The sequence below is a fragment of the Tamandua tetradactyla genome, chromosome 13 (genome assembly GCF_023851605.1).
Source record: "Tamandua tetradactyla isolate mTamTet1 chromosome 13, mTamTet1.pri, whole genome shotgun sequence".
Lineage (NCBI taxonomy): Eukaryota > Metazoa > Chordata > Mammalia > Pilosa > Myrmecophagidae > Tamandua > Tamandua tetradactyla.
This window is the reverse complement of record NC_135339.1, coordinates 85,225,118-85,246,994: the sequence shown is the minus strand read 5'-3', so window position 1 is coordinate 85,246,994 and position 21,877 is coordinate 85,225,118. Positions and strand designations below refer to the sequence as shown.

General features: G+C 41.0%; 1 protein-coding gene and 1 long non-coding RNA gene across 4 annotated transcripts in view; both read right to left on the bottom strand.

Moving 5' to 3' along the window:
- Window positions 1-2,228: 2,228 nt before the first annotated feature.
- Window positions 2,229-5,495, bottom strand: LOC143654399 (uncharacterized). The gene is made up of 3 exons (XR_013161794.1): window positions 5,394-5,495; window positions 2,638-2,667; window positions 2,229-2,358 (listed from the first exon to the last, which is right to left on the bottom strand). It is a non-coding gene; the product is annotated as an uncharacterized LOC143654399 (long non-coding RNA).
- Window positions 5,496-15,268: 9,773 nt separating this feature from the next.
- Window positions 15,269-21,877, bottom strand: part of DMBT1 (deleted in malignant brain tumors 1) — a 48,393-nt gene continuing 41,784 nt past the window's right edge. Inside the window, exon 18 of one of the 3 annotated variants that reach the window (XM_077126303.1) lies at window positions 15,269-15,932. In XM_077126303.1, the coding sequence (XP_076982418.1) occupies window positions 15,895-15,932 (38 nt within the window). In that variant the 3' untranslated portion in view covers window positions 15,269-15,894. Of the gene's footprint in view, window positions 15,933-20,512; window positions 21,242-21,877 lie in introns of those variants that run through there. The other 2 variants (XM_077126302.1, XM_077126304.1) reach the window with 2 other exon arrangements.

The following is a 21,877-nucleotide window of genomic DNA, read 5'->3' as shown; positions in this document are numbered from 1 at the left end:
CTATACAGACAGAGGTAAAGGCAGGCATCAGAGTTTGTAATCAGCCTGCTCCGCCATGCTGCCTCCCTCCACCAATGAATGGATGGGAAACAAATTGCCCCACTCTACTCTTAAGAAGTGAATTCATAGTTCTGGGCCAGACTTCCTTTTTCAGAATCTCTGGAGCATGAGTACATGGAACAAGCCCTATTTCGATCAGCTTCTCTAAAGTGTCCTTCATCCTAAAAAGCACCTGTGAAACCGAGTGGGGATCCTACAGCAGATCTGGACATTGGGGAGAGATTATAACATCTGTCTAATCCACCGTTATGGGGAGTGTGACTTGGATTTGTAATTAATAAACATAAGACACCCATGTTAAAATCTGGGAAGACAAGTTTTGCACAAGTGGTAAATAAATGCTAAGAAGTAAAAAAAAAAAAGAGCCTAACTAGACAGGTTGCATGAACTGAGCAATGTATCTGGTAATAATAACATTTACATAATATAATAAGATGAGAATATGCTGATGCTTCCAATATATCCTGTTTAAGAAATCAGTTATGCCTAGTAAGAAACATAAATGAGGTTTTTTATAACCTTGATCACCTGAATTTCAAAGGATCTGGTTTTAAATTACATTGCTATTTATTACTTCAGTATGTGGAAGAATTCGAATTAGTAGTGGCTTTGTGAATGTCAATCAGAACATTTTTGTTAGTAAGTATTCTCATAACTATGGAAGGCATAATTCTTAACTTCAAAGAGTTTATATTCTTGTTACATTATACGTGTACCAGGGCATAGTATAAGACAGTAGTAATAAAGGAATAAAAATGTTGGAAGAAATTAAAAAGCAAATAGATAAAGATTGACCTAAGAAGATCTAATATAAAAGATGACACTTGCAAAACCTTTAAATAAGAAAGTAGCATTGAATAAATAGAGCCCTGAACTAATTTTTTTTTAAAGCCATAACTTAATTTTATGAACTAACATATTATTGATGTTATTTAGTATTGGGGAATAATGTTGAGAAAATTTGAGGGTTTTTCTGGATATGAACCCCTTAATTATTGAAAAATTGATAATATTTCAAACTTGAGCTCTTCTGATCTTTGAAGGAAGTGCTATGTTAGACTGAGAGATTTTAGACATATTGTAAACTAATAATTTCTGTGTTGGAAAGTATAAAGTATATAAAAACCTGGCTGTGTTCCAACCCCAAGCATAAATTTCTTCCTTTTTCCATTGTTTTATAGTATCTCTGTCTCTTCTCCCCTTCATGAATACTGTTATTGGAAGGAAGTATACACATCCACAGAGCTTTGTGAATTTGTTATCAAATTTATTTCTGATTTTATACAGTCTGGATAAATAAAGAGTATAGATGAGATGGATAGTATTTTTAATATTTTCCATACCAGGTGATCATATTTTCTGATTAAATATCAGAATTTCTTGATTAAAGTGAATTTTGTCTGTTGCAAAAAAAAAAAAAAAAAAATCTGGGAAGACTGCCCAGGGATATATAAAAGGCTGTGAGCCACTGCTGCATCGGAAATGCTTTTTTTAGTGTTACTGTTGCCTTCATTCATTTCTTATTTCACTCATTCATTTCTTCATTCATCCACTTAAAACAGTTATCTTGAACCCCAGATATAAAACTCATATGCTAATAGAGAAAAATGAAGAAATAACCAAGTGCAGTTGTAGGCCTTAAACCCCATAAGATATCTGCATGAGGTAATGGTTGGAATGCAAGGGAGAAAGCTGTGTGTTGCACCTATAGAGAGAGTCATGAAAACCTTGTGTAGGAACTTGTTCCTCAAGCGAATCATGAAATATGAATAGAGGTCCCTAAGCAGAGGGCAGAAGAGTCTGAAAGGGATAGAAAGAAACCATTCCAAGTAGAAGAGAAAGACATGGAGATGCTAATCTGTCCCCTGCATCCAGACAACTCAGTCTGTTATGACAAGAGCACAAAAATGGGTGGCCTGATGGTAGAGGTAATTACAAGGAAAGAGAGATGCAGGACACAGAACATGAAAGATTTTGCAAAATCATACAAAGGAGATTAAACTTAATCCAGAAGAGTTGTCATCAGAGAATAAAAGTAGAGTCAGATGGCATTTTAAATAGATCTGGAGGCTGGGTAGCAGATAAAATGAAAGAAGCCAAGATGAACTTTATCATAGAAAATGACAACATCAACAAATAAAACTCAAATTCTGACTACTCACTTGAGGAAAGGAAACAGTAGATAAACCTTCTTTTGTGGCTTCACTTGGATGGTCCAGACACAGACAGCTTCAGGTCCAAGATTGTTGATGAACCTGCCTGAAGAATCTGTGAGGAGGCCTCCACATTCACTAGACCCTACAACCAGAAGAGGACATAAGGGGCTCTAGGGCAGTCCCAGATCTGTTAGGATGGGGATGAGGGGTTTATGGGGAGAGGAACCCTGAGAGGTTGATTTGGGGATTTGGGGATTTTTAAGGGTTAAAACAGATTGTGAAGGACAGAACTGCATCAAGTCTTGGCCAAGAATATGCCCCTGAAGTATAAGTTTCCAAATGAGTCATTTGGACTCCACCAAAAAGCATATTCTCTCTGTGAGGAGACGGAAACATGCCATGATACAGCCATAATATTTACCTTCTCTCCATGTCGTTGAAAGGATTACCTCTGAAAAGACACCAAGAAAGAAAAAAAATGAAAAGCTGGAAGTTATTGATTGGTCAAGGCACAATAGTGGGAAACGAGCTCCACATTAATAACAGGAACTGGAATTCAGAGAGACGGCACCTGAGCATAGAGTAGAGATGTGTCACTCTTCTCATTCCCTGGAGCCCTCCTGGACCAAGCAAAGGAAGGACCTAGAGACAACATCACAGTCATCACGAGAAGACTCGTCAGCTGTCTTCCTCTTTTCTCTAATTCCCATCAATTAAAGCCGATGCCCCCACTCTGGAGGCACAGGAAGAAAAGTCAGCTCCTACCAGAGTCATCAACTTGTCTTGGGTTCCTGGGACTTCCCCTGGCTCAGCTCTGAAAGCCTCTTGGCCCAGGAAACCCTCAGTCCTCAGCAAACCAGGCAACTTGGTCACTCTAACCCTGACCTGAACATTTCCAGCTGCAAATTCTGTGAGATGAATAATCAATTTGATGTTGGAGTAAACTGATGAATATGATTTTCAAGCAAGAAGAAATCAACTACTTGCATTTAGGAAAGTTTCACCCTTTCAGGGACCCAAGGGAACTGACTAGAAACAACCGGTGTCCCCTGGCTGACCTGGCTCTGCGGCTCATCCTCATGAGGACACTGTGGGGTTCAGGTTGAGCCACGGAGCCTGACAGCCTGGGGTGAGCATCCTGTCGGCCCGCAGAAGCTGTGGGGCCTCGGTCAAGTAATTTCCTCTAAGCCTTAGTCCACTCATCTATACAATGGGGATGATCATAGCCCCTGCCCATGGGATTACGGGAGATAATTCCCACACCGTCCCTGGCACAGGGCCATCTCAGGGATCGCCTGTGTGTGCCGACATTTCAGCACTTTTTCTTCATTTCCCAAATTAGATAGTATTTCTTTATTCAACAAGCAAAAGATGAAAATAATATTCTAAGGTCTATTCCAGCCAGAAAACTCAGCCAGGGTCCCTTCTAAACAGTTCTCTGAGGTGGAACCAGTCTTTTGGGAGTACAAAGGGAAAAGACCCCACCTCAGGGATTCCATCAACTGAGCTTTGGGAGATAAAAATCACTCTGCAGGGCATAGCCTCCAGTGCAGAATCATATTAAGTCCCCATAACTCCCTGTGAGCTCTGTGCAAAGGACCCTTGTAAAAGGGGATCCCTCAATCCAGCTGCACCTTTGAGAGCTTCTGTGAGATAGACTCTGAGATGTGACCTTGAAGATTAGACAATAAGCTGCTCCTCAACAGTTATCCAACTAAACCAGCCAACGGTCTAGATGAACACCCACCTCAGAGTGGTTTAATGACTACCACCCCTAACATTTGCCTAAGGTTTTAAACTTTTGGCAGTGTTTCAAGGTTTATTCACTCCTGTGGGTTCCTCATTGTTCTAGAACTCAGGTTCAGAGAGTTTGACTGACTTAGCCAAAGTCACCCAGCCGTTTACTGACATCCTGCTGCAAGCCCTGGGCACTTGCTTCTCCTTTACCAGGCTGACTTTTGTCTACTCACTTCTACAAGAACAAGAAAGCTAATGTCAAACATATTATTTGTTCCAGCCAAGGTTCCCCCCCCAGCCTGCAGCTTCAAGACTCCACTGATAGCACTGATATGGAAAGAAGCAATAAGCTCTTATCTGTGCAGGGTCTGGAGATGGGCATCCGAAGCTGAACTGATAACCTTTGAGGAGAGGAGCAACCAGGGGTGCACCTGGTGCCTTGCAGAGATCCTGGCAGGAGAGGAGAGCATCTTGCTGAGAGGGAGTAACCCCTGGGAGGAGGAGGCTCACAGTGGGCAAAGCTGAGCAGTGGAGGAGAATGCACAAGGCTAGAAACAACTGGGTGGCAGCAAGAGAGAGCAGAACAGAGTGAGGAAAGGATGATTTAAGGAGCTGGCAAAGACCAGGGCAGAGAGAGGAGGGACAGAACAAGAGAGCGAATGAGGAAGATGGATTGAGCCCTTTCCCTGAAGAAATGCTACCATTTATTTTTTGCCAGTATTCCAGAATTAGAGTTGGTTTGCCCTGGTACATTAATGCCTTTCCCCAGGCCCAGCCCTGAGCCACCAAGTGGCTTCCCCTTCCCCGGACTTCCCAAGCTCCTGAGGGGGAGTTCCTGTTCCTTACTGCTCCTATACTTTCTGCTGCTGCTGCTACAGTGTCACAGTCCATTGTCAGAGGCAGAGCCCACCCACCTCCTGAGGGGCTTCCCCAGTACCCCAGAATGTTGGCTCCAACTCATTCCAAACTCTGTTTCCCACCTAGCACCCTTCTGCATGAACACCCCTGGGAATGCTTTCAAAGCAAGGATGAGCCCTGCCTGGGCTGCACCCCTGCTCCTTGCAGCCTCGGTATAAGTTTGCAAAAAACAGGAGGGAGAAGAGAAGGGAAGGGAGGCAGAAAGCAAGGAGGCCCACAGAACACATGTCAAGACGAAGGACACAAAGCCCAGAAAATCTCCATCCAGATGACATCAGCCCGCTGGCATGAGCACTCCCATTGGTTGCCCTTTGTCCAGTACTCAGGATGATGAAGCCAGACATTTTGCTTGGAGAAGAACATCAGGCAGCCTGTCAACTATGGAGCTTTGTCGGCAAACAAGTAAATAATTTTTTTTTTTATTTATTTGTTGCCTTTAAGACTTTATTGCCCGAATAAAGTCTTCCAAATTGAGAAAAGCAAAGAGAGGCCCAGGAGAAAGGGCTCATGAACCATCATTACCTGCTCCAAGCAGCAAAGACCAAGCCAAGGTGCTAAATGCCGTCATTCCGAGCAGGACGGGCCTTCCGCCTCAGCCGCGAGCACCGGCCAGGTGGCTCGGGCTATATAGAGACAGCTCCTGAAATCTGATCTCCTCCTCCTTCTGGAGCTGACAGGCCCACAGGCAGAACTGAGTGTGCAGCAAGATCAATTTTGTTGTCATAGAGGAAAGCATGGCCAGCTGTGCCAATTAGCACTTTTCTAGCAATTTCCAGGTCCTTTGTCACCTAGATTGAGAAATAATGGCCAGATTCTTTCTCTTCTTGCCCTTTCTCTGGCCCTGGAGGAAAATTAACATGTTGGCTACAGGCTGACGCTGCCTCTTGTTCGGGAAGCGCTTCTGGCCTCGTCATAACTTGTATCACTTTTGCCATTCTTATCTCTCAAAGCCTCACAACACCTGGGCGAGGAGACAGGCCACGTGTGGTTGGACAGGCAGAGAAGAGACCCAGAGAGGCCTGGAGACTTGCCCAGATCACAGGACTTCAGTGGCAGAACCAGAACAAGGCCCCATCTCCTGACTTCCTGGTCTTTCTCAGCTCACTCTGATCTAAAAGCTTTTTTCACACAAGGGCAAGGGCACATAGACAGACCCAGGGTCTGCTCAAGGCATGAGTGGTAACTTACAGCCCCTGCAGAGACAAATCAAAGTGTCATGGCTATAATCAGAGGGTGATGTGTACACCCAGGCTAGCATTTATTATGTATTTCTAATGTCAAGACCCACTGCTTGGTCCTGGGGTGATATTACAGTAGAAGAACACAGGCCAAGCTGCTTGGCAAACAGTCTGGCAGTATATGTTTAATCCTCAAAAGTTAAACTTAGGGATACCATATAACCAAGCAGTTCTTCTCCTAGGTACAAACCTAAGAGAAATGAAAAGTTACGTCTACACAAAAACTTGTACAGGAATGCTCATAACACTATGATTCCTAAAACCCAAAAAGTGTAAATCACTCAAATACCCATCAAGTGGTGACTGGTTAAGCTAAATGTGGTATATCCATGCATCCATTCAATGAGTGGAGTGTTGTTCAGCCTTAAAAGGAACGTGTACTGATGCATGCTACAATTCGGTGAACCTGGAAAACATTATGCTAAGTGAAAGAAGCAAGTCATTAAAGGTCACATGTTTGATCACATTTATATGTGTAGTCCAGTATAGGCAAAGCTATATAGAGGAAGAGTAGACTAGTGGTTGCTTAGTGCCTGAGTGGAGGTTGGAGGGAAATAGAGAGTGACTGGCAATGGGTTTGGGTTTCCTTTTGGGGGAATGAAAATATTCTAAATTGACGTAATGGTCGCACAACTTTGTGAATATGCTAAAAAAACACTGAATTGTGCACTTTGAATGGTTGAATTATATCTTAAACTGTCATAAAATTTATATTTTATATAAAATATGTTATAGACATAGAATATATCCATAATATATATTACATGTTATAGAATATATATATATATTGGACCTTGAACATCCTAACATGAACATTTGTTTCCCCCAACTTCTGTGACACTATTTCTTTAAGTGAAAAGTTCTCAATCAGGGTGATGTTTCAAAAATACTTTATTGATAAAACAATATGCAAGCATATAAATATTCTTAACATGCAAACATTCCATACATGGTTTACAATCAGTGGCTCACAATATCATCACATAGTTGTGTATTCATCACCATGATCATTTTTTTGAACATTTGCATCACTTAAAAAAAAAAACCTCATACATACCATACCCCTTGCCTCTCCCTCTCATTGAACACTAGTATTTCCATCTACCCAATTTCTTTGTTCCCCCTGTTACTTGCTTAGAGAATAATTTTTGAAACCAACCTCCACCCAAGGACATTTGACAATGTCAGAAGAAATTTTGGGTTGCCACATTTTGTGGTGTGTGTACGTGTGCGCTGGGTGTATTACTGGCATCTATGAGGCAGAGGTCACGGATGCTAAACATCCTACAATGCGTAGAGCAGTTTCCAGCATCCCCTTCAGAAAATCAAATAGCCAAAAATGCCAGTAGTACTGAGGTTGTGAAACCCTGCCTTAGGGTGATTTCTAGAAGAGAAATTGGTGAGTCAAAGAGTAAACATCTGTTATTACTACTAACAGCCAAAAGGCCAACCAAGATGTATTGCCAATTTACAACCATTCCATTTTACACACAACTTATTTACACCAACACTTGATTTTATGAATCTTTGAAAATGTTTTGCTGATCAAATATGCTAGAAATACTACCTCTTTTTTTTTTTGTATGCTGTATGGCAGGGTCACACGACATTTTTCCGTGTGAGTATCCCATTATTGCAGCACCATTTGTTGAATTTTTGTTTGTTTGCTTTGGTTGTTTGTGTTTTGGGGGAAGTGCATGGACTGGGAATAGAACCCGGGTTTCCCACATGGCAGGTGAGAATTCTACCACTAAACTACTCTTGCAACCCCAATAACTTATTTTTTTTTTTACATTTGCATTTCTCTGATTTCCAATGGAATTGGCTTTATTTTCCTAGTTCAACTGTATTACTTCTGTGAAATACCAGTTCTTATATTTCAGCCAATTTGCTTTGCCTTGCTCATGTGTTTCCTGCTTACTTTAGGAGACTTCCTTGTCCTTTTCTGCCCTTATCTTCATTTACAGAGAGTTCTATGGGTTCGCAATGTGAATGGACATTCTAACTCAATTAGAACAGAGAAAAACAGCATGAGCCATCTAAACACGCAAAGCTTCACTGGCTGATGAATGAAGAAGCAGAGTTAGAAAGTTTTTTCCTGTTTCAGGTTCTCTTTTAGTGGTTAAGCAAACTCCTAATACTACTAGTTCCTTACAATACTTCTTCCTTTAAGAATTCCCCTTTCCTTTTCTTATCCAGATACTCTCCTCAATGGTCCCTTACTTACCCCACTCCCTGCCCTTGGGCTGTAACTTATAAAATCTTAACTCTGTAATCATAGGAAACTAAAAAAGGGCCCTGGAATCCACAACCCTCCCATTGCTGAATATAGCTGCAATTTCACATTCACGTTGCAGCAAATAACCAAATGCCATCTTTGGTACACACCTAGAAATTTTCAAATGAAACAGACTTAGAAAGCTCAAAAGATGTCAGTTTCAATGAAAACAGCCAAATTCTTATACGCATTAAATTATGCTCTGGTTTTCTGGATGCACCTGTCTCATCTTTTGTTTTCTTATTTTTGTTCTCTGGTAATTTCCACCAAAAAGATTAAGCACAGGAGATTTTAAATCTTCAAAAATACCCCAATGCATCATTGATGGTTCACTCCATGCCCAAAAGTCTCACTGTTTATTACTTATTAACCAATTGGAGAAGAGTATAGTTTTTAGATTTTAAGCCAGCCCTGAAATTCTTTTCAATCATAGCTTTTCACAATTCAACTCATCCCCCACATCGGGATTGTCTCAGCCATTTCTGGAATGGAGAGTGTCTTCATTTCCTAGGGATCCCTTAACGAAGTACCAGAAACTTGGTGGTTTAAAACATCAGAAATTTATCCTTCACAGTTTTGGAGACTCAAAGTCCAAAAATCAAGGTATTGACTGGGGCATGCACCCTCTGAAACCTATGGGGTGAGTCTTTCCTTGTCTCTTTTGAGCTTCTGGTGCTTTGCTGGCAAGCCTTGACATTTCTTGGCTTGCAGCTGCCACTCCTCAATCTCTGCCTCCGTGGAGACATGGCTGCCTGTCTGCCTTACCTGTGTGTCTTTCTCTCCTTCTTATAAGTATGGCAGTTATCTTGGGTTAGGACCCACCCCAATCCAGTTTGAGCTCATTTTATCTAATCACATCTTCAAATACCCAATTTCTAAATAAAGTCACATTCACAGGACTGGGGGTTAGGACTTGAATATATTGGGGGGGGGGGAAGGAATTCAATCCATAACAGAGGGTGTAAGTTATTTTTCCTTGCTTTAAGGGAAAATGTTCATGTTAAACCTACCACCCGTTTAAAGAGTAGAGCTATTTCCTTTAAAGAGTTATAAATCATTCCCCTTTGAAACCAAGGTGCATATTCAAGTGCTTGTAATGCAGGGTGAAGAAACGTTACCTAATTATACTTTCATCGTAATGAGTACAGGGTCATAATTTTCAAAAACCAAACATTATAAACTTGGGAAATAAGAACTGCTTCTCTATAGCTGAAAGAATAGTAGAATCTTAAAACTGTTTTTCACATTGCCCCTTACAACCTAGCTGTCTGTGCAACAAAACTGTGGAGCTCAAAACTCTTATTACAGTTTTCCAAGTTTACCCAACTCAAGCCCACGTTCCAGTTAGACAATTTATTTGTTTAAAAAAAAATTCACAAATGAGCCTTTAAAAAATTTATTATGGGTGTGTGAAATATTAAGACTTCCAGATGGGAATAGAGTATAAAGCAACACCCCAATTCCCAGCATGCAGATTTATCAAGTGTTCACATCATGACATACTTTCTTCAGAACCATTTAAAACTAGAAATAAAATATTGCAGATTCAAGCAAAGGTCCCCTCATACCCGTCCCGGGAGTTGCCTAATGTTACAAATTCAGTTTTTGTTATTCCTATGCAGGTTTCCATGAGTTAACTATATATTTATTTATTACACAGTGTTATGTCACAGGTTTTAAAATTTATGTGATGATATCATGCTGAAAATTGTTTTTTCTTTGTTCAATATTATGTTTTTTTATATTAATCCATGTTGATAGGAATGGGTTTAGCTCATTCAATTTAACTGCTAGCAAGTATTCTATTGCAGGAATAATCTAAAATTCATTTGTCCATTTTCCTATTGGTGGACATTTACATTGTTATTGATTACTTATGAATGGGGTAAGGTATACATTTCATTGAATTCCACATGGGTAGCCAATTGTCCCTGTGCCACTGGTTTATTTATCTCTTCTCATGATAAGAGATAATACATTATCCTGTTATAACAGCTTTATTGCATCCTTAGTAGCTGTTGGGGCAGTCCCATTCTTGTATGGGTAATTTTTTGCTCCTTTTCAAATTTATCATGGTTATTCTTGGCCCTTTGCTCCATATGAATTTTGGATTATCTTGTTAAATTCTAAGAACTCGCCGAGATTTGTATTGGAACTGAATCACAGTTATAAATTTATTGAGAGAACTGACATTTTTGTGTTTTTTAAACTATTAACATTTGTACTTCTTTTTCAATCAGATTTTCTGAATGTTCTTCACTCCTGTTCTATAAATTGTGTCCATAAATGCCTGCTATACCAAATTGATTATCATCATGAGAAGTATTATTTATTTTCCCACATTTATCCAGCCATCTTAATCTTAATATTCGTTCTTATTGTTTGACTGTAGATAATCTTTTATTTTCAGTATAAGTTTCTGTAGCCTCGAGGTTAAGTGACATATTTCCTGTAGGTTTTTTAGTTGTGCTGCGTAAGATTAAGGGCATTATCTTTGATTACTAGTTTCTAAGAAGTTTTCGTTCATATCATTACAAGCTATTGAACTTAAAAATTTTTTTTTCTGTATCCACTGAGGTGTTAATATGAATTTTATTGGATTTTTTCCTGTTAATATTTGGAATTACATTAAGAGATTTTCTGATTTTGAATTATCCTTGCTTGGTTGAGATAAATCCTATATTGATGTATGAATATTCTTTACACTACTTAATTCAATTTCCTAAAATTCTATTTTATTTTATATATGTTTGTGTATATGTTCATAAATTTTATTGCCTACACTTCCTTTTACATACTTTCCTTGCCCATTACTCATACCAGATTATGTGATAGATTATTCTAAACTTGTAAAATGAGTTGGGTAGCCTTTTCCTTTCTTTTAAGATATTTTGAATAAGATAAGGATTCTGGAAGGCTTAGTTACACTTCCTTGTAAAACTAGACCTAGTAACGTTTGGAGTAGAAGATTTTGGATTAATTATTCAATTATTTAAATGATTATTGGTTTGTTAATATTTTCATTTCTTCTTCGGTCAACTACGGTAAATTATATTATCTAGAAATCTATACTATTTTCTGTTTTCAGGTTGATTAGTAAAAAGCTGTTTATGCATTCACATTATTTTAAAAATATCTTCTGCAGGTATAATTTTTTGTTAATAATACACAGTCCATATACCTAGTCCCTTTTTTATTTCCCTCATAACTTTTGTTAGAGATTTGTGTCTTTCACTAGCTTAAAAAAAATTGAGCAGATTTTGGTTTTGTTGATCTTCTCTATTATTGTTCTTGAGATTTAACTAAAACCTAGATTTAAAATCTTTTTTGTTTTTTACATAAATGTATTTTTAGGCTACATTTTTACCCCCTCGATGCCACTATAACGGCGTCTCACAAAATTTGATAGGTAGTCTGTTAATCATATTATTTTCTAAAAATTAATAATTTCTATTATAATTTCTTCTACTCTAATGAATTATTTGGAATTATTTTAAACTTCACTATTAATTTTAGTATCTTTTGTATTTCTAATTTAATTGTGTTTGTCTGGGTCTTTGAATCCTAGGGCTACTAAGACAAGTACCATACAATGGGTTGACTTAAAAAACTGGAACTTGCTGTCTCACAGTTTTGTAAGCTAGAAGTTCAAAGCCAAGTGTCAGCACTGTCCTGCTTTTTCCAATGTCTGTAGCATTCTGGTGATTTTTTTTTTTTTGGCAATCCCCTTTTATGTGGACATCTATCTCCTTGTGTCTCCTCCCAGGTTTCTTTTGACTGACTGCATCTGAATTTTCTCAACTTAAGACAACCTCAGGTATATTGGATTAAGGCCCAAACTGATACAATTCGGTCTCATTTAAGTAGAATCTTTGAAGAGCCTGCTTACAAATGAATCCTCGCCACAGGGTCAGGGGTTAGGATTTGAACATGTCTTTGTGGGAGATATGATTCAATCCACCACAAATTGAATATACAAATGGACAATGCCAGATCATGTATAAATATATAATTCTGACCACTGTCTGCAACAACTAGTCCAGGTAATTCTCACCCACTATTTCAGCTTTAGACTATACCACCAAACAGTTTTTCAGAGGGCTTATGCCTATTTATTCTCCCAAAATCCATATTTTAATGAGTGAATATTTATTATGATTATGTTCATATTTTGACTCATTTCTGCAATTATATTTATTATGATTATGTTCATATTTTGACTTATTTCTGCACTTATATTTCTTGTCACTTTGCTTTTCCTTAACTTTTTTCCTTCCTCATCCTTTCTCTTCACATAATAGTTCGTTGTTTCACTTTATTTTCTTCTGTGGCCTTAGAAGAATTTCTACTTTTTTGTGTGGTTACAAACATAATTATAGCTTTTTCTAACAGAATCTGCAGTTTTTCTACATTTCTATCATCTTTTGAAATGCAATAAAATTAGTATGCATTAGCTACCTATTGAGTAATGTGCATCTTGCTAACAAAATTAGAGTTTTAAATTTTATCCCTTAAAGGGGATATTAAAGTCATTTTTTAAGTCAGTGCTTGACTAAAGTTAAAATATTTTCTTAATTTTTGTAGTCACACTCATTTCTTTTATTGTCTCTGTCTTTCCCTCTTTAATTTTTTTTTAACAATCCTGTTTTTCAAGAACTCTTTCAGTGAGGATCTGAGGATGGTAAACCTAATTTGTCCTTCATTGTCTCCTTCTACTTGGATTTCAAGTTCTAACAATCCTGGTTTGTTCTTTGCATTTAAAGGTGTTACTTGATTGTTGTTTAGTTAAAGAGACTTTTACTCTCTGTATGACTACCATTGTTATATGTATAATCTACAATTTTACTCTGCTAGCTTTTAAGATGTAATGTAATTCATCCAGTTGATTTAGTTTTATTTATCCTAATCTACCCTACTCAAAGGGCACCTTCAATACCTTCAATATAAAGACTCATGACTTCCATCTATTCTGGAATGTTCTTGACCATTAACTCATTGAACATTTCTTGTGTGCTATTCCAGTCTCTTTTTTTGAGAGTTTCTGTTAGATAAGTTGTGGAGTCTCTCAATCTATCCTCCATGTCACTTCCATTTTAAAAACATTTCTTTGTCCTTTGGTGCTGCAAAGTTTCCCCAGTATTTTGCAAATTATTAACATGGCCCTGAACCATGTATGACCTAGAGTGTACCCCATCTATTCCACTTTTTATTTCAATGACTATACCTCTTATTTCCAACATTTCTAATTGGTTCTTTTATATATTCGTCTGTTCTTATTGATTTCTACTACCAATGTATTATAAATGTTTTTTAAATAATACTTAGAGATCTCCCCTTTCCTTCTTCCTCCCTTCCTCTCCATTACCCAGTCCTTCTCTTTCCTTCCTAGTGTGAAGGAGTCAGAGGTGGGTCTGCCCCAGGAGTAGAATACAGGTGCCACAGGGAGGTATATCAGCAATGCGTCCTTCATCATGCAAGGATACAGGTTACTGAGTGAAGGCTTCAAGATGGTGTACCAACTGGTTCTTGAGACTATGGTATTACTTGGGCTGGAGAGTATGGTGATAGAAAGAAAAAAAAATGGCTTGGATGGGAGATTGGTCACGATCAAATAAATAAATTGACTAATCAGATAAGTAAGGACATTGAGACTAATAAGAGCCAGATTACTCATCAAAAGTATTTTAAAATATGGGATGAGGGTAAGGATAGAGAAAACCAAAATGTATTAGATTGGAATTGAAGTATAATATGCTCTCATATTGTTAAATACACATGCATAGATAGAGAAATAGTTATAGTTGTGGGTGTATGTGTGTGCAGATTAATATATAAACACATATATTTCCCAGGTCTACCCACTAAGAAGGTCTAGAAGCAATGATACCCCAGTAACAATAAGCAAAAGAAGCACCAATTCTTGGTTTCTAAATTCTATACCCCACTGAAAAAAACCAGGGCCCCTTGGAGAAACAGCTGATTCCAGGGTTGAGGCAGGATAAGTACAAGTTGAATCTGGATTAACTCCTTGTACCAGAAAGTATGGAATGTCAGAAAGAATGATGGAATATGTCAAAAGGACATAAGAGTCACCTTGAAGGAATTCCCACTGGCCAAATATGAGGCAAATTGAACATCAAAATAAATAATAATTGTAATGAATTACAACCCATTGAGTAAAATAAGACTCTATGAGTACATACCAATGTAAATACATTAATTAATAATTTAAAGAAACACAAAATCACAGAAAAGGGGTGTTTTAGTTTGTCAAAGCTGCCAGAATGCAATATACTAGAACTGGGTTGTCTTTTATGAAGGGGATTTATTAAGTTACAAGTTTACAGTTGTAAAGCCATAAAAATGTCCAAACTAAGGCATCCAGATAAAGATACCTTGACTCAAGAAAGGGTTAACGACGTTTGGGACTTCCCTGTCAGCTGAAAAGGCACATGGCAGCTTCTGCTGGTTTTCTCTCCTGGCTTTTTGTCTCAAATGGCCTTTCTGGGGGCATTTTCTTTCTGCATCTCTAAACGTCTAAGTCTCATGTTGGCTCTGAAGCTTTATCCAAAATGGTTCCCTTTAAAAAACTCCAGTAAACAACCCCACCTTGAATAGGTGGAGATGCATCTCCATGGAAACAGCTTAATAAAAAAGATCCCACTCTACAATATTGAATCAAGATTAAAGAATATGACTTTTCTGGGGTACACAACAGTTCCAAAATGACACAAGGAGAATCTCTTCCTTCTAATAGAAGGCCAATTAATAAATAAAGAAGGAATAATAGAAATAGAAAATTATCATATGGCAACCACATTTGTGGTGGTTGATTAAAGTGGGAGTTGTCAACATAGGGTAAGGCTGGTCAGTGGAGATTAAAATCTCAAAATATGGGCGGGCCATGGTGGCTCAGCAGGCAAGAATGCTTGCCTGCCATGCCAGAGGACCCGGGTTCGATTCCCAGTGCCTGCCCATGTAAAATAAAAAAATAAAAAATAAATTTTTTAAATTTCAAAATATCTTTCCACAGAATGTTACAAAGGGAAAGAGGGTGGTTTTGCCATGAGAAGTCAATCAGGGTGAACTTTCACTGGGAATGGCCCCACACCCGGGCCCCCTCATGTGATACGGAGCATCATTTCTGTGATATTCCCACCTAAAGCCACGGCCTAAGTGTCATAAGGAAGCATTAGATGGTCCCAGATCCAGGAGCATCGTGAAGACGGTAAGGTCTGTGCTTTGTAACACTGTCGAGGACAAGAAAGTCAAGGAGAAATAGAAGAATCTTTCCGATGGGAAGATACAGTAGACACATGATAACTAAATGCAACACGTATTTATGAGTTGAATCTTGGATTGCAAATGAAAGCCACATCCTGGGGACAGGTGGCACAGTCTGAGTTTGGTCTTTCGACCAGATGGTAGGGTGGCATCCTTGCCAAGAGGTGATGTTTTCATTTGGTGATAAGGAAGGCAAGTGTCTTTGGAAAAGCTTCATGCTGGTTTACTCAGGGATGATGGGAGTCATGTCTGTAGCTTGCTCTAAAATAGTTCAGAAAAAAAGACAAATGAAAATGGGAACTGATAAAGATTGAAAGAGGGCAATGGGCAAAGCAATGAGATGTTAACAGAGAGAATCTGCTTTAGGGGAATATGAGAATCCTTTATGGTGTTCTTGCAACTTTTCTGAAAGCTTGAAATTATTTCAAAATAAGTTTTAAAAAAACAATTATGCCTTCAATTATACTTTTAATCATCCTCAACATTTTTATTAAAGTCTTTGCAGAATGTTCTTCAAAATTAATCTGGAATAATAGGTAAATCCATAGGTGCAGATTGCTGGTTGCCAGGGGCTGGAGGAAGAGGAGAATGGAAGATGATAGCTTGATGGGTAAGGGATTTTTATGTAAGATATTGAAAATGTTTTGAAACTAGATAGAAATGGTGTTTGCACAGTACTGGGAATGTACTAATTGTTCCCCTCAAAATGGTCAATTTTATGTAATGTGAATTTCACCTCAGTAGAAAAAAAATTTTTATCTTGGGTGAATTTCTGTTCCAATCATTGATATACATATATATATATGTATATATATATACATATACATATATATATATATATATATATATATATATATATATATATCAATGTATATATATTTGCCATCATTCTTTGAATTTAAGTCACTGTTTTTGGAATTATGTTTTACAGAGTCATTTTCAGTGGGGTTTTTTTTTGCGATTCTTCTTCCTGCATCTCTCTACTCCCCTCCCCTCCCCACCCCTTTCCCCCCCCATCCCCTGACCTCCAAGCCCCACCGCCCCTCTCCTGGTCTTAGTGGTTTTACAGTGGCCTCCACTTGGCTCTTTCCTGAGCCTGTAGCCCAGAACTGAACAGCCCCACAGCAATCCTGGGGGATGGCAGATCTATCAGCAATTCAGGGTGCCTGGGCTGCGCCTGCAGTCTGCCTTCCACAATGATGGTACGATGGTCTGAAAAAGGATTTTATCAGCCTCCTTAGCGATATTGGAGGAGGGTGGGTAGGTGGACAGTCCTGACTGGTTAGCCGGCTTCCGACCACTTCTCGGTGGCACTGGGAAATCCATGAGCTCCCAGCTCTCCCTGAGGCCTCCAAGCTTCAGCTCCCACTCACCGTTGTGTGTTTCCTCCACATTTTTGGACCTTGGAAACATTGATCTTCTATTTGAACCCAGGTATGAGATTTTTGCTTTTGCTCTTCATATCTTGCCTGTAATTGCTGTGTGTTGCACATCAGACGGGTCTTCATAGCTGGAGCTCACTGCTCCATGGTCTTTGTGTCCTGGTGCCGCCACAACGAAGTACCACAAACAACAGAAATTTATTCTCTCACAGTCCTGGAAGCTGGAAGTCTGAAACCAAGGTTTCAGCAGGGCCGTGTTCCCTCTGAAGTCCAAAGGGAAGAGTCTGTTCCAGGCACCCTCCTGGCTCCTGGCAGTGACCAGCAATCCTTGTCATTCCTTGGTTTGCAGCATAACAAAATCTCCACCTCTGTTATCACCTGGCCTGTCTGTGTCTCCTCTTCCCTGTTTAGAAGGACTCCAGTCCTATTGGAGCTAGGGCCCACCTTACTCCATCCAGTATGACCTCATTATAATGAGGGTCTAATGACCATCCTCACTATAATGATGGAATTAGGTGCCTAATTCCATCTTCAATGCCCACAAAATGCTACAAAAGAGTGGTTGCTTGTACCCCCTCCTCCTGAAATGGGGAGATAACCACCAAATGCCTTCTTTCCTCTTTGAGCTAGATTGACCCTTCACAGAGGAGTTAGACCAGGAAATAGCCTTGCCTTCCTTGCCTTTGAATGGACTTCCCAGGTCATCCATCTCCAGCCCACTGTGCCCTTTGCCCATCAGAAACTCTCCCTTTCCCATTTCTCCTGAGAGGTCATGACTGCAGACACTGTGGAGAGTGGACAGTACGTGATCCTGACCCAGTTCCCCAAATAGTGTTTGAAGATATTTTCTAATTCATGTCAAACATACACACACACATACATGAGCACACACAACATATGGACACACATACACACTAATGTCGTGTACTTTTGTAACTAGGGCCTCAATCCACTCCTGAATGAACTGTAATCTTGTCACCCATCTGGGTCTCTGCCCCTGTGGGCCTAAATCAATGAAATGACCCAAATACCAACTTGAGCCCAGGGCAGAATCCAAATGTCCCGTCTTGGGTAATGAAGGCAGGTCAGAAACCACCTTTGGGTGTTGAAGATTTGACCCTACTGTTGGCCTCAGTTTCCATCCAATCTGCTTGTTTGGTGGTTGTTATAGGACCCTGTGACCCTTCTCCCTTGTCCCTTGGTCTCCAGAGTCTAGGGTGACCAGCCATCCTGGTTTGAAGGGCTTTCCAGAACAACTTTCATTGATGAAACCAGCAAAGTCCCAGGCAAACAGACGAGTCAGTCCTGCTGCCAGAATGCTGGGGTAATGTACTTTACAATCCAGTGACCAGAGGAGGTGGGGACAGAGATTTTAGTGGCCCTATGGCCTTCCCTTTGCAATAGGTGTCAACAGGTCCCCACCAATCCTAACGGGAGACACTGGCTCAGTGCTCAGCTTCTAAGAGATACTTAATCCTCCTTTTCTCCAGACACAATCTCACTACTAACAGAGGTGGAGGCAATGCACATTAGCAGACAGATGGTCTTTTGCAACTTGGATTGAGTAACTCTTCAAAGAAGAAAGTGGGATTTTGGGGGGACTGCTCACAGTAAGCCTGCTCAGCCCTTGTGCCCTGGAATCCTTCCCTCCTTCATTGGGCCCAGTAGCCCCCTCTGCTCTGTACACTCAGGCCCATATGGTCTCTTTCAGAGGGATAGAAGGAACCAGAAAGCAGTGGTTCTTAACCCTGGCTGAACATTGGAATCACCTGGAAATTGTGAATTACCTATGTCCAGGCCCTACCCCCAGAGATTCTGCTCTAATTGGTCTGGGATGCAACCTGGCATTAGAAGGTTTAAATGCACCCAGGGCGTTCTTAGGTGCAGCAGGGTTAAGCACCCCTGCCCTGAACCACTAGGTCAGCTTCTGGGAATCACAGCAGCCTGGTGCGAACTCCCCCCTGACCTGGGCCTGGTGTAGACAGTGGGTCTCAGCTCCATGCAGCTCCACGCTGCCCCTGCTACCTCATGTCCTCTGCACCCTCCTGGCATACTCTCTTCCTGAGATGCACAGCCCACCCCTACCCCACACAGCCTCTCTCACCTGGCCCAGCTATCTACTGCAGAACCCCAGCTCTGACCAAGAGAGATTTGTTCCCAGAGAGTCACGGCCACATCTGTTCATTGAACATACACAGTCATGGGGCACCGACCATGACCCTGGCCTTGGGACTGCCACGACCCCACAGTCAAGAGTGAATGTGGCAATGACAGTCCTCAGGGATGTTTGGGGTTTCAGGGGGGGAGGATGGTATTCCCAACAGAAGAGATTTCAGGAGGAGTCCAGCGTGTGTGCCTTTCCCCTTTATAAAGATTGAGACAATTGTGATTTCTTTCTGCCTCTGCCAGACCAAGTACAGGGTTTGACTTGGAGCAGGCACCTGAATGAATGAATGAATGAATGAATGAATGAATGAATGGAGCTGGATCACTTGTTAGGTTCCCAGACTCTGATCCTTTTTGCAGTTCTTAGATACCCAACTCACTGTTTTGTTTTCCTTTGACATCTATTTCAAATCCCCGGTGCCTGCTCCAGATTGTTGGTTTTCTTGAATTTGCTCTGAAACCTCCAGTCTTCGTTCCAGTGCTTACATTTCATCGCATTGTCATTGCTTTTCAGGCAGACTCACTATGTTAGGTAACCCTCATGGCTTGCCTTGACCACCCCAGCCAGGGAGAACAGACCCCAGATCCTCCCTCTCTCTACTGGCAGGGCTCAGGGGCTCAACCCCCATTCCATGGAGGCTGAAGGTTTCTTCCTGCAGCAGTTGCTGGGGGTCACTCTTTGTCAGCCCTAGTTGGAGCCAGCGCTTTGGTTGCCTGTCCCTGGGCATTCTCTATACCCTCATCCTAGGATGTTTCCTACTGCTGCTGCCCTGCTGGAGCCTCACTCTGCTCTATCCACATATCATCCTACTAGTCCCCTCCTAGGGCAGAGGGTAAGCTTAGCATTAGCCTTGCCAGGGCAGTACGCAACTGTCCATTCCTACTGAGCCTGACCCAGGGCTCCAGGGTCTGAATTCTCTCCTATGTGCTGACAAATTCACTGCCTCCTCATACTCATCCCCATCCCTCTACTCCTTCTGAGTGAGCTCCTGGGGGCACCTCTCATTCCATTTCTCCCTGGAGACCTTATGCAAATAGGACTCCTGGCCACCTGGTCAGATGCACCAGAGATCCTAGGGACCCTGTGAGTTTGCTCCCTTTCCAGGAGCTCCCCGCCACCCCAATAGCCCACAATTTTGTAAATGATATCAAAAACTAGAAGACAGATTTCTGGATGAATGGAGGCAAGTATTAATCCTAAATTGCAAGCCCATGCAATCAGCATTCTTCTCTTTCTCGCACTTTCTTCTGGCATAGCCTACTTTGGGCAGGAACAAAACATGCCAAAGATGTAAGGATGATCCTTTATCTAGTCCCCGTAAGGCTCCAGAAGCCACAGGGCAAAGCCCCTGCCTCCTACCTCCCCTGCCTCTTACCTTTCCTTCCGATAGGCACCCTACCTATCTGCTTAACTTGAATCTATCCAGTGTATAGGTGAGCCATATATTGACCAAACCGCCACTTGCTTTGAAAAAGCTTCTTTATTCAGCTTTCCCTATCATAAAGAAAGGCTAAGATGTACACTACAGACCTAAGAAGTTTGTTTATAAAAAATCAGATTAGAAATTCCATCTAGAAAGCTCTGCTGCTAATAGGGTTTGACTCACAGTTGCATGTTAGGATTTGAGATGCTGACACCTGCTTATCTTGGACATTCTGCCCCAGGATAAGGACTGTGGGTCTTGGAAAACCTGACCCTCACCTTTCTTCACCCCCACCCTGTGCCTGCACCAAGTTAAACAGAGCTTGATCCTGCTGGGTGCCAAGTTCTGTGCCCTCATTTCTTTCTCCATCACCTAGGCATCTGAGCAGGCAGAGATTGATGTCTGGGCACTGGAGCAGGTTCCTCCTGGCTTCACATCCCAGAGCTCAGCGGCCGGCCACTGGCAGCACGTGTCCTCCTTCCCAGCATGAAGGCAGCCACAAGCAGGACCACAACCAGGAAGACCCCAGCGGAGAGGGTGGCAGTGTGGTAGGTCTCCTGGGAGCCAGCCTGCTCCTCCACATCGCCCACCGAAAGGTCTGGGAAGGAGAGGAGACCACGAAAATAGAGTTGGGATGGGACCTGAGCCGAGAGGACAAGGAAGGCGGAGACAAGATGGGCATGGGCTGCCCAGTGCCATCCTACTGGCTCTCAAGAGGCATCTCCGTGACTAGGGATGGCATGGGTGCCACTTCTCTGGCCCTCAGGATCCAGGCCTGACCCCTCCAAAGTGAATAACTAGACAAAATTTACACTTACACCAGATTGCTCTGAGTTTAACTATTCATCTCAGCCACTGATTTGGACCCTTGACCCTTGAGCCTTAGTTCTCTACCTGCACCAGAAAACACTGGAATAAATGACTTCTGAGGTTCTTTCCTGCTCCAAAACTCCATGATCCAATAACTGGCTGTTGTGTGTCACTTGTAGGGTGAATAAAGGGCCTGAATCCAGCCTGAATTTCTAAAATCATATTGAGCTGAACCATGAGATATTCCCTTGGACCCTTTCTCAGGTTTTTATTGTCCTTCAGACTTGTAATTGGACGCAAAAAAATCAACCAACCTCTCCAGAAATGGCTGGTGGCCACAGAGACTTGACGCTGGGGCAGTCAGCGTAGATACTCAGAGGCTTGCTATGGGGATTTAAGCAACCAAAAAGGAACAGTTGTCTGA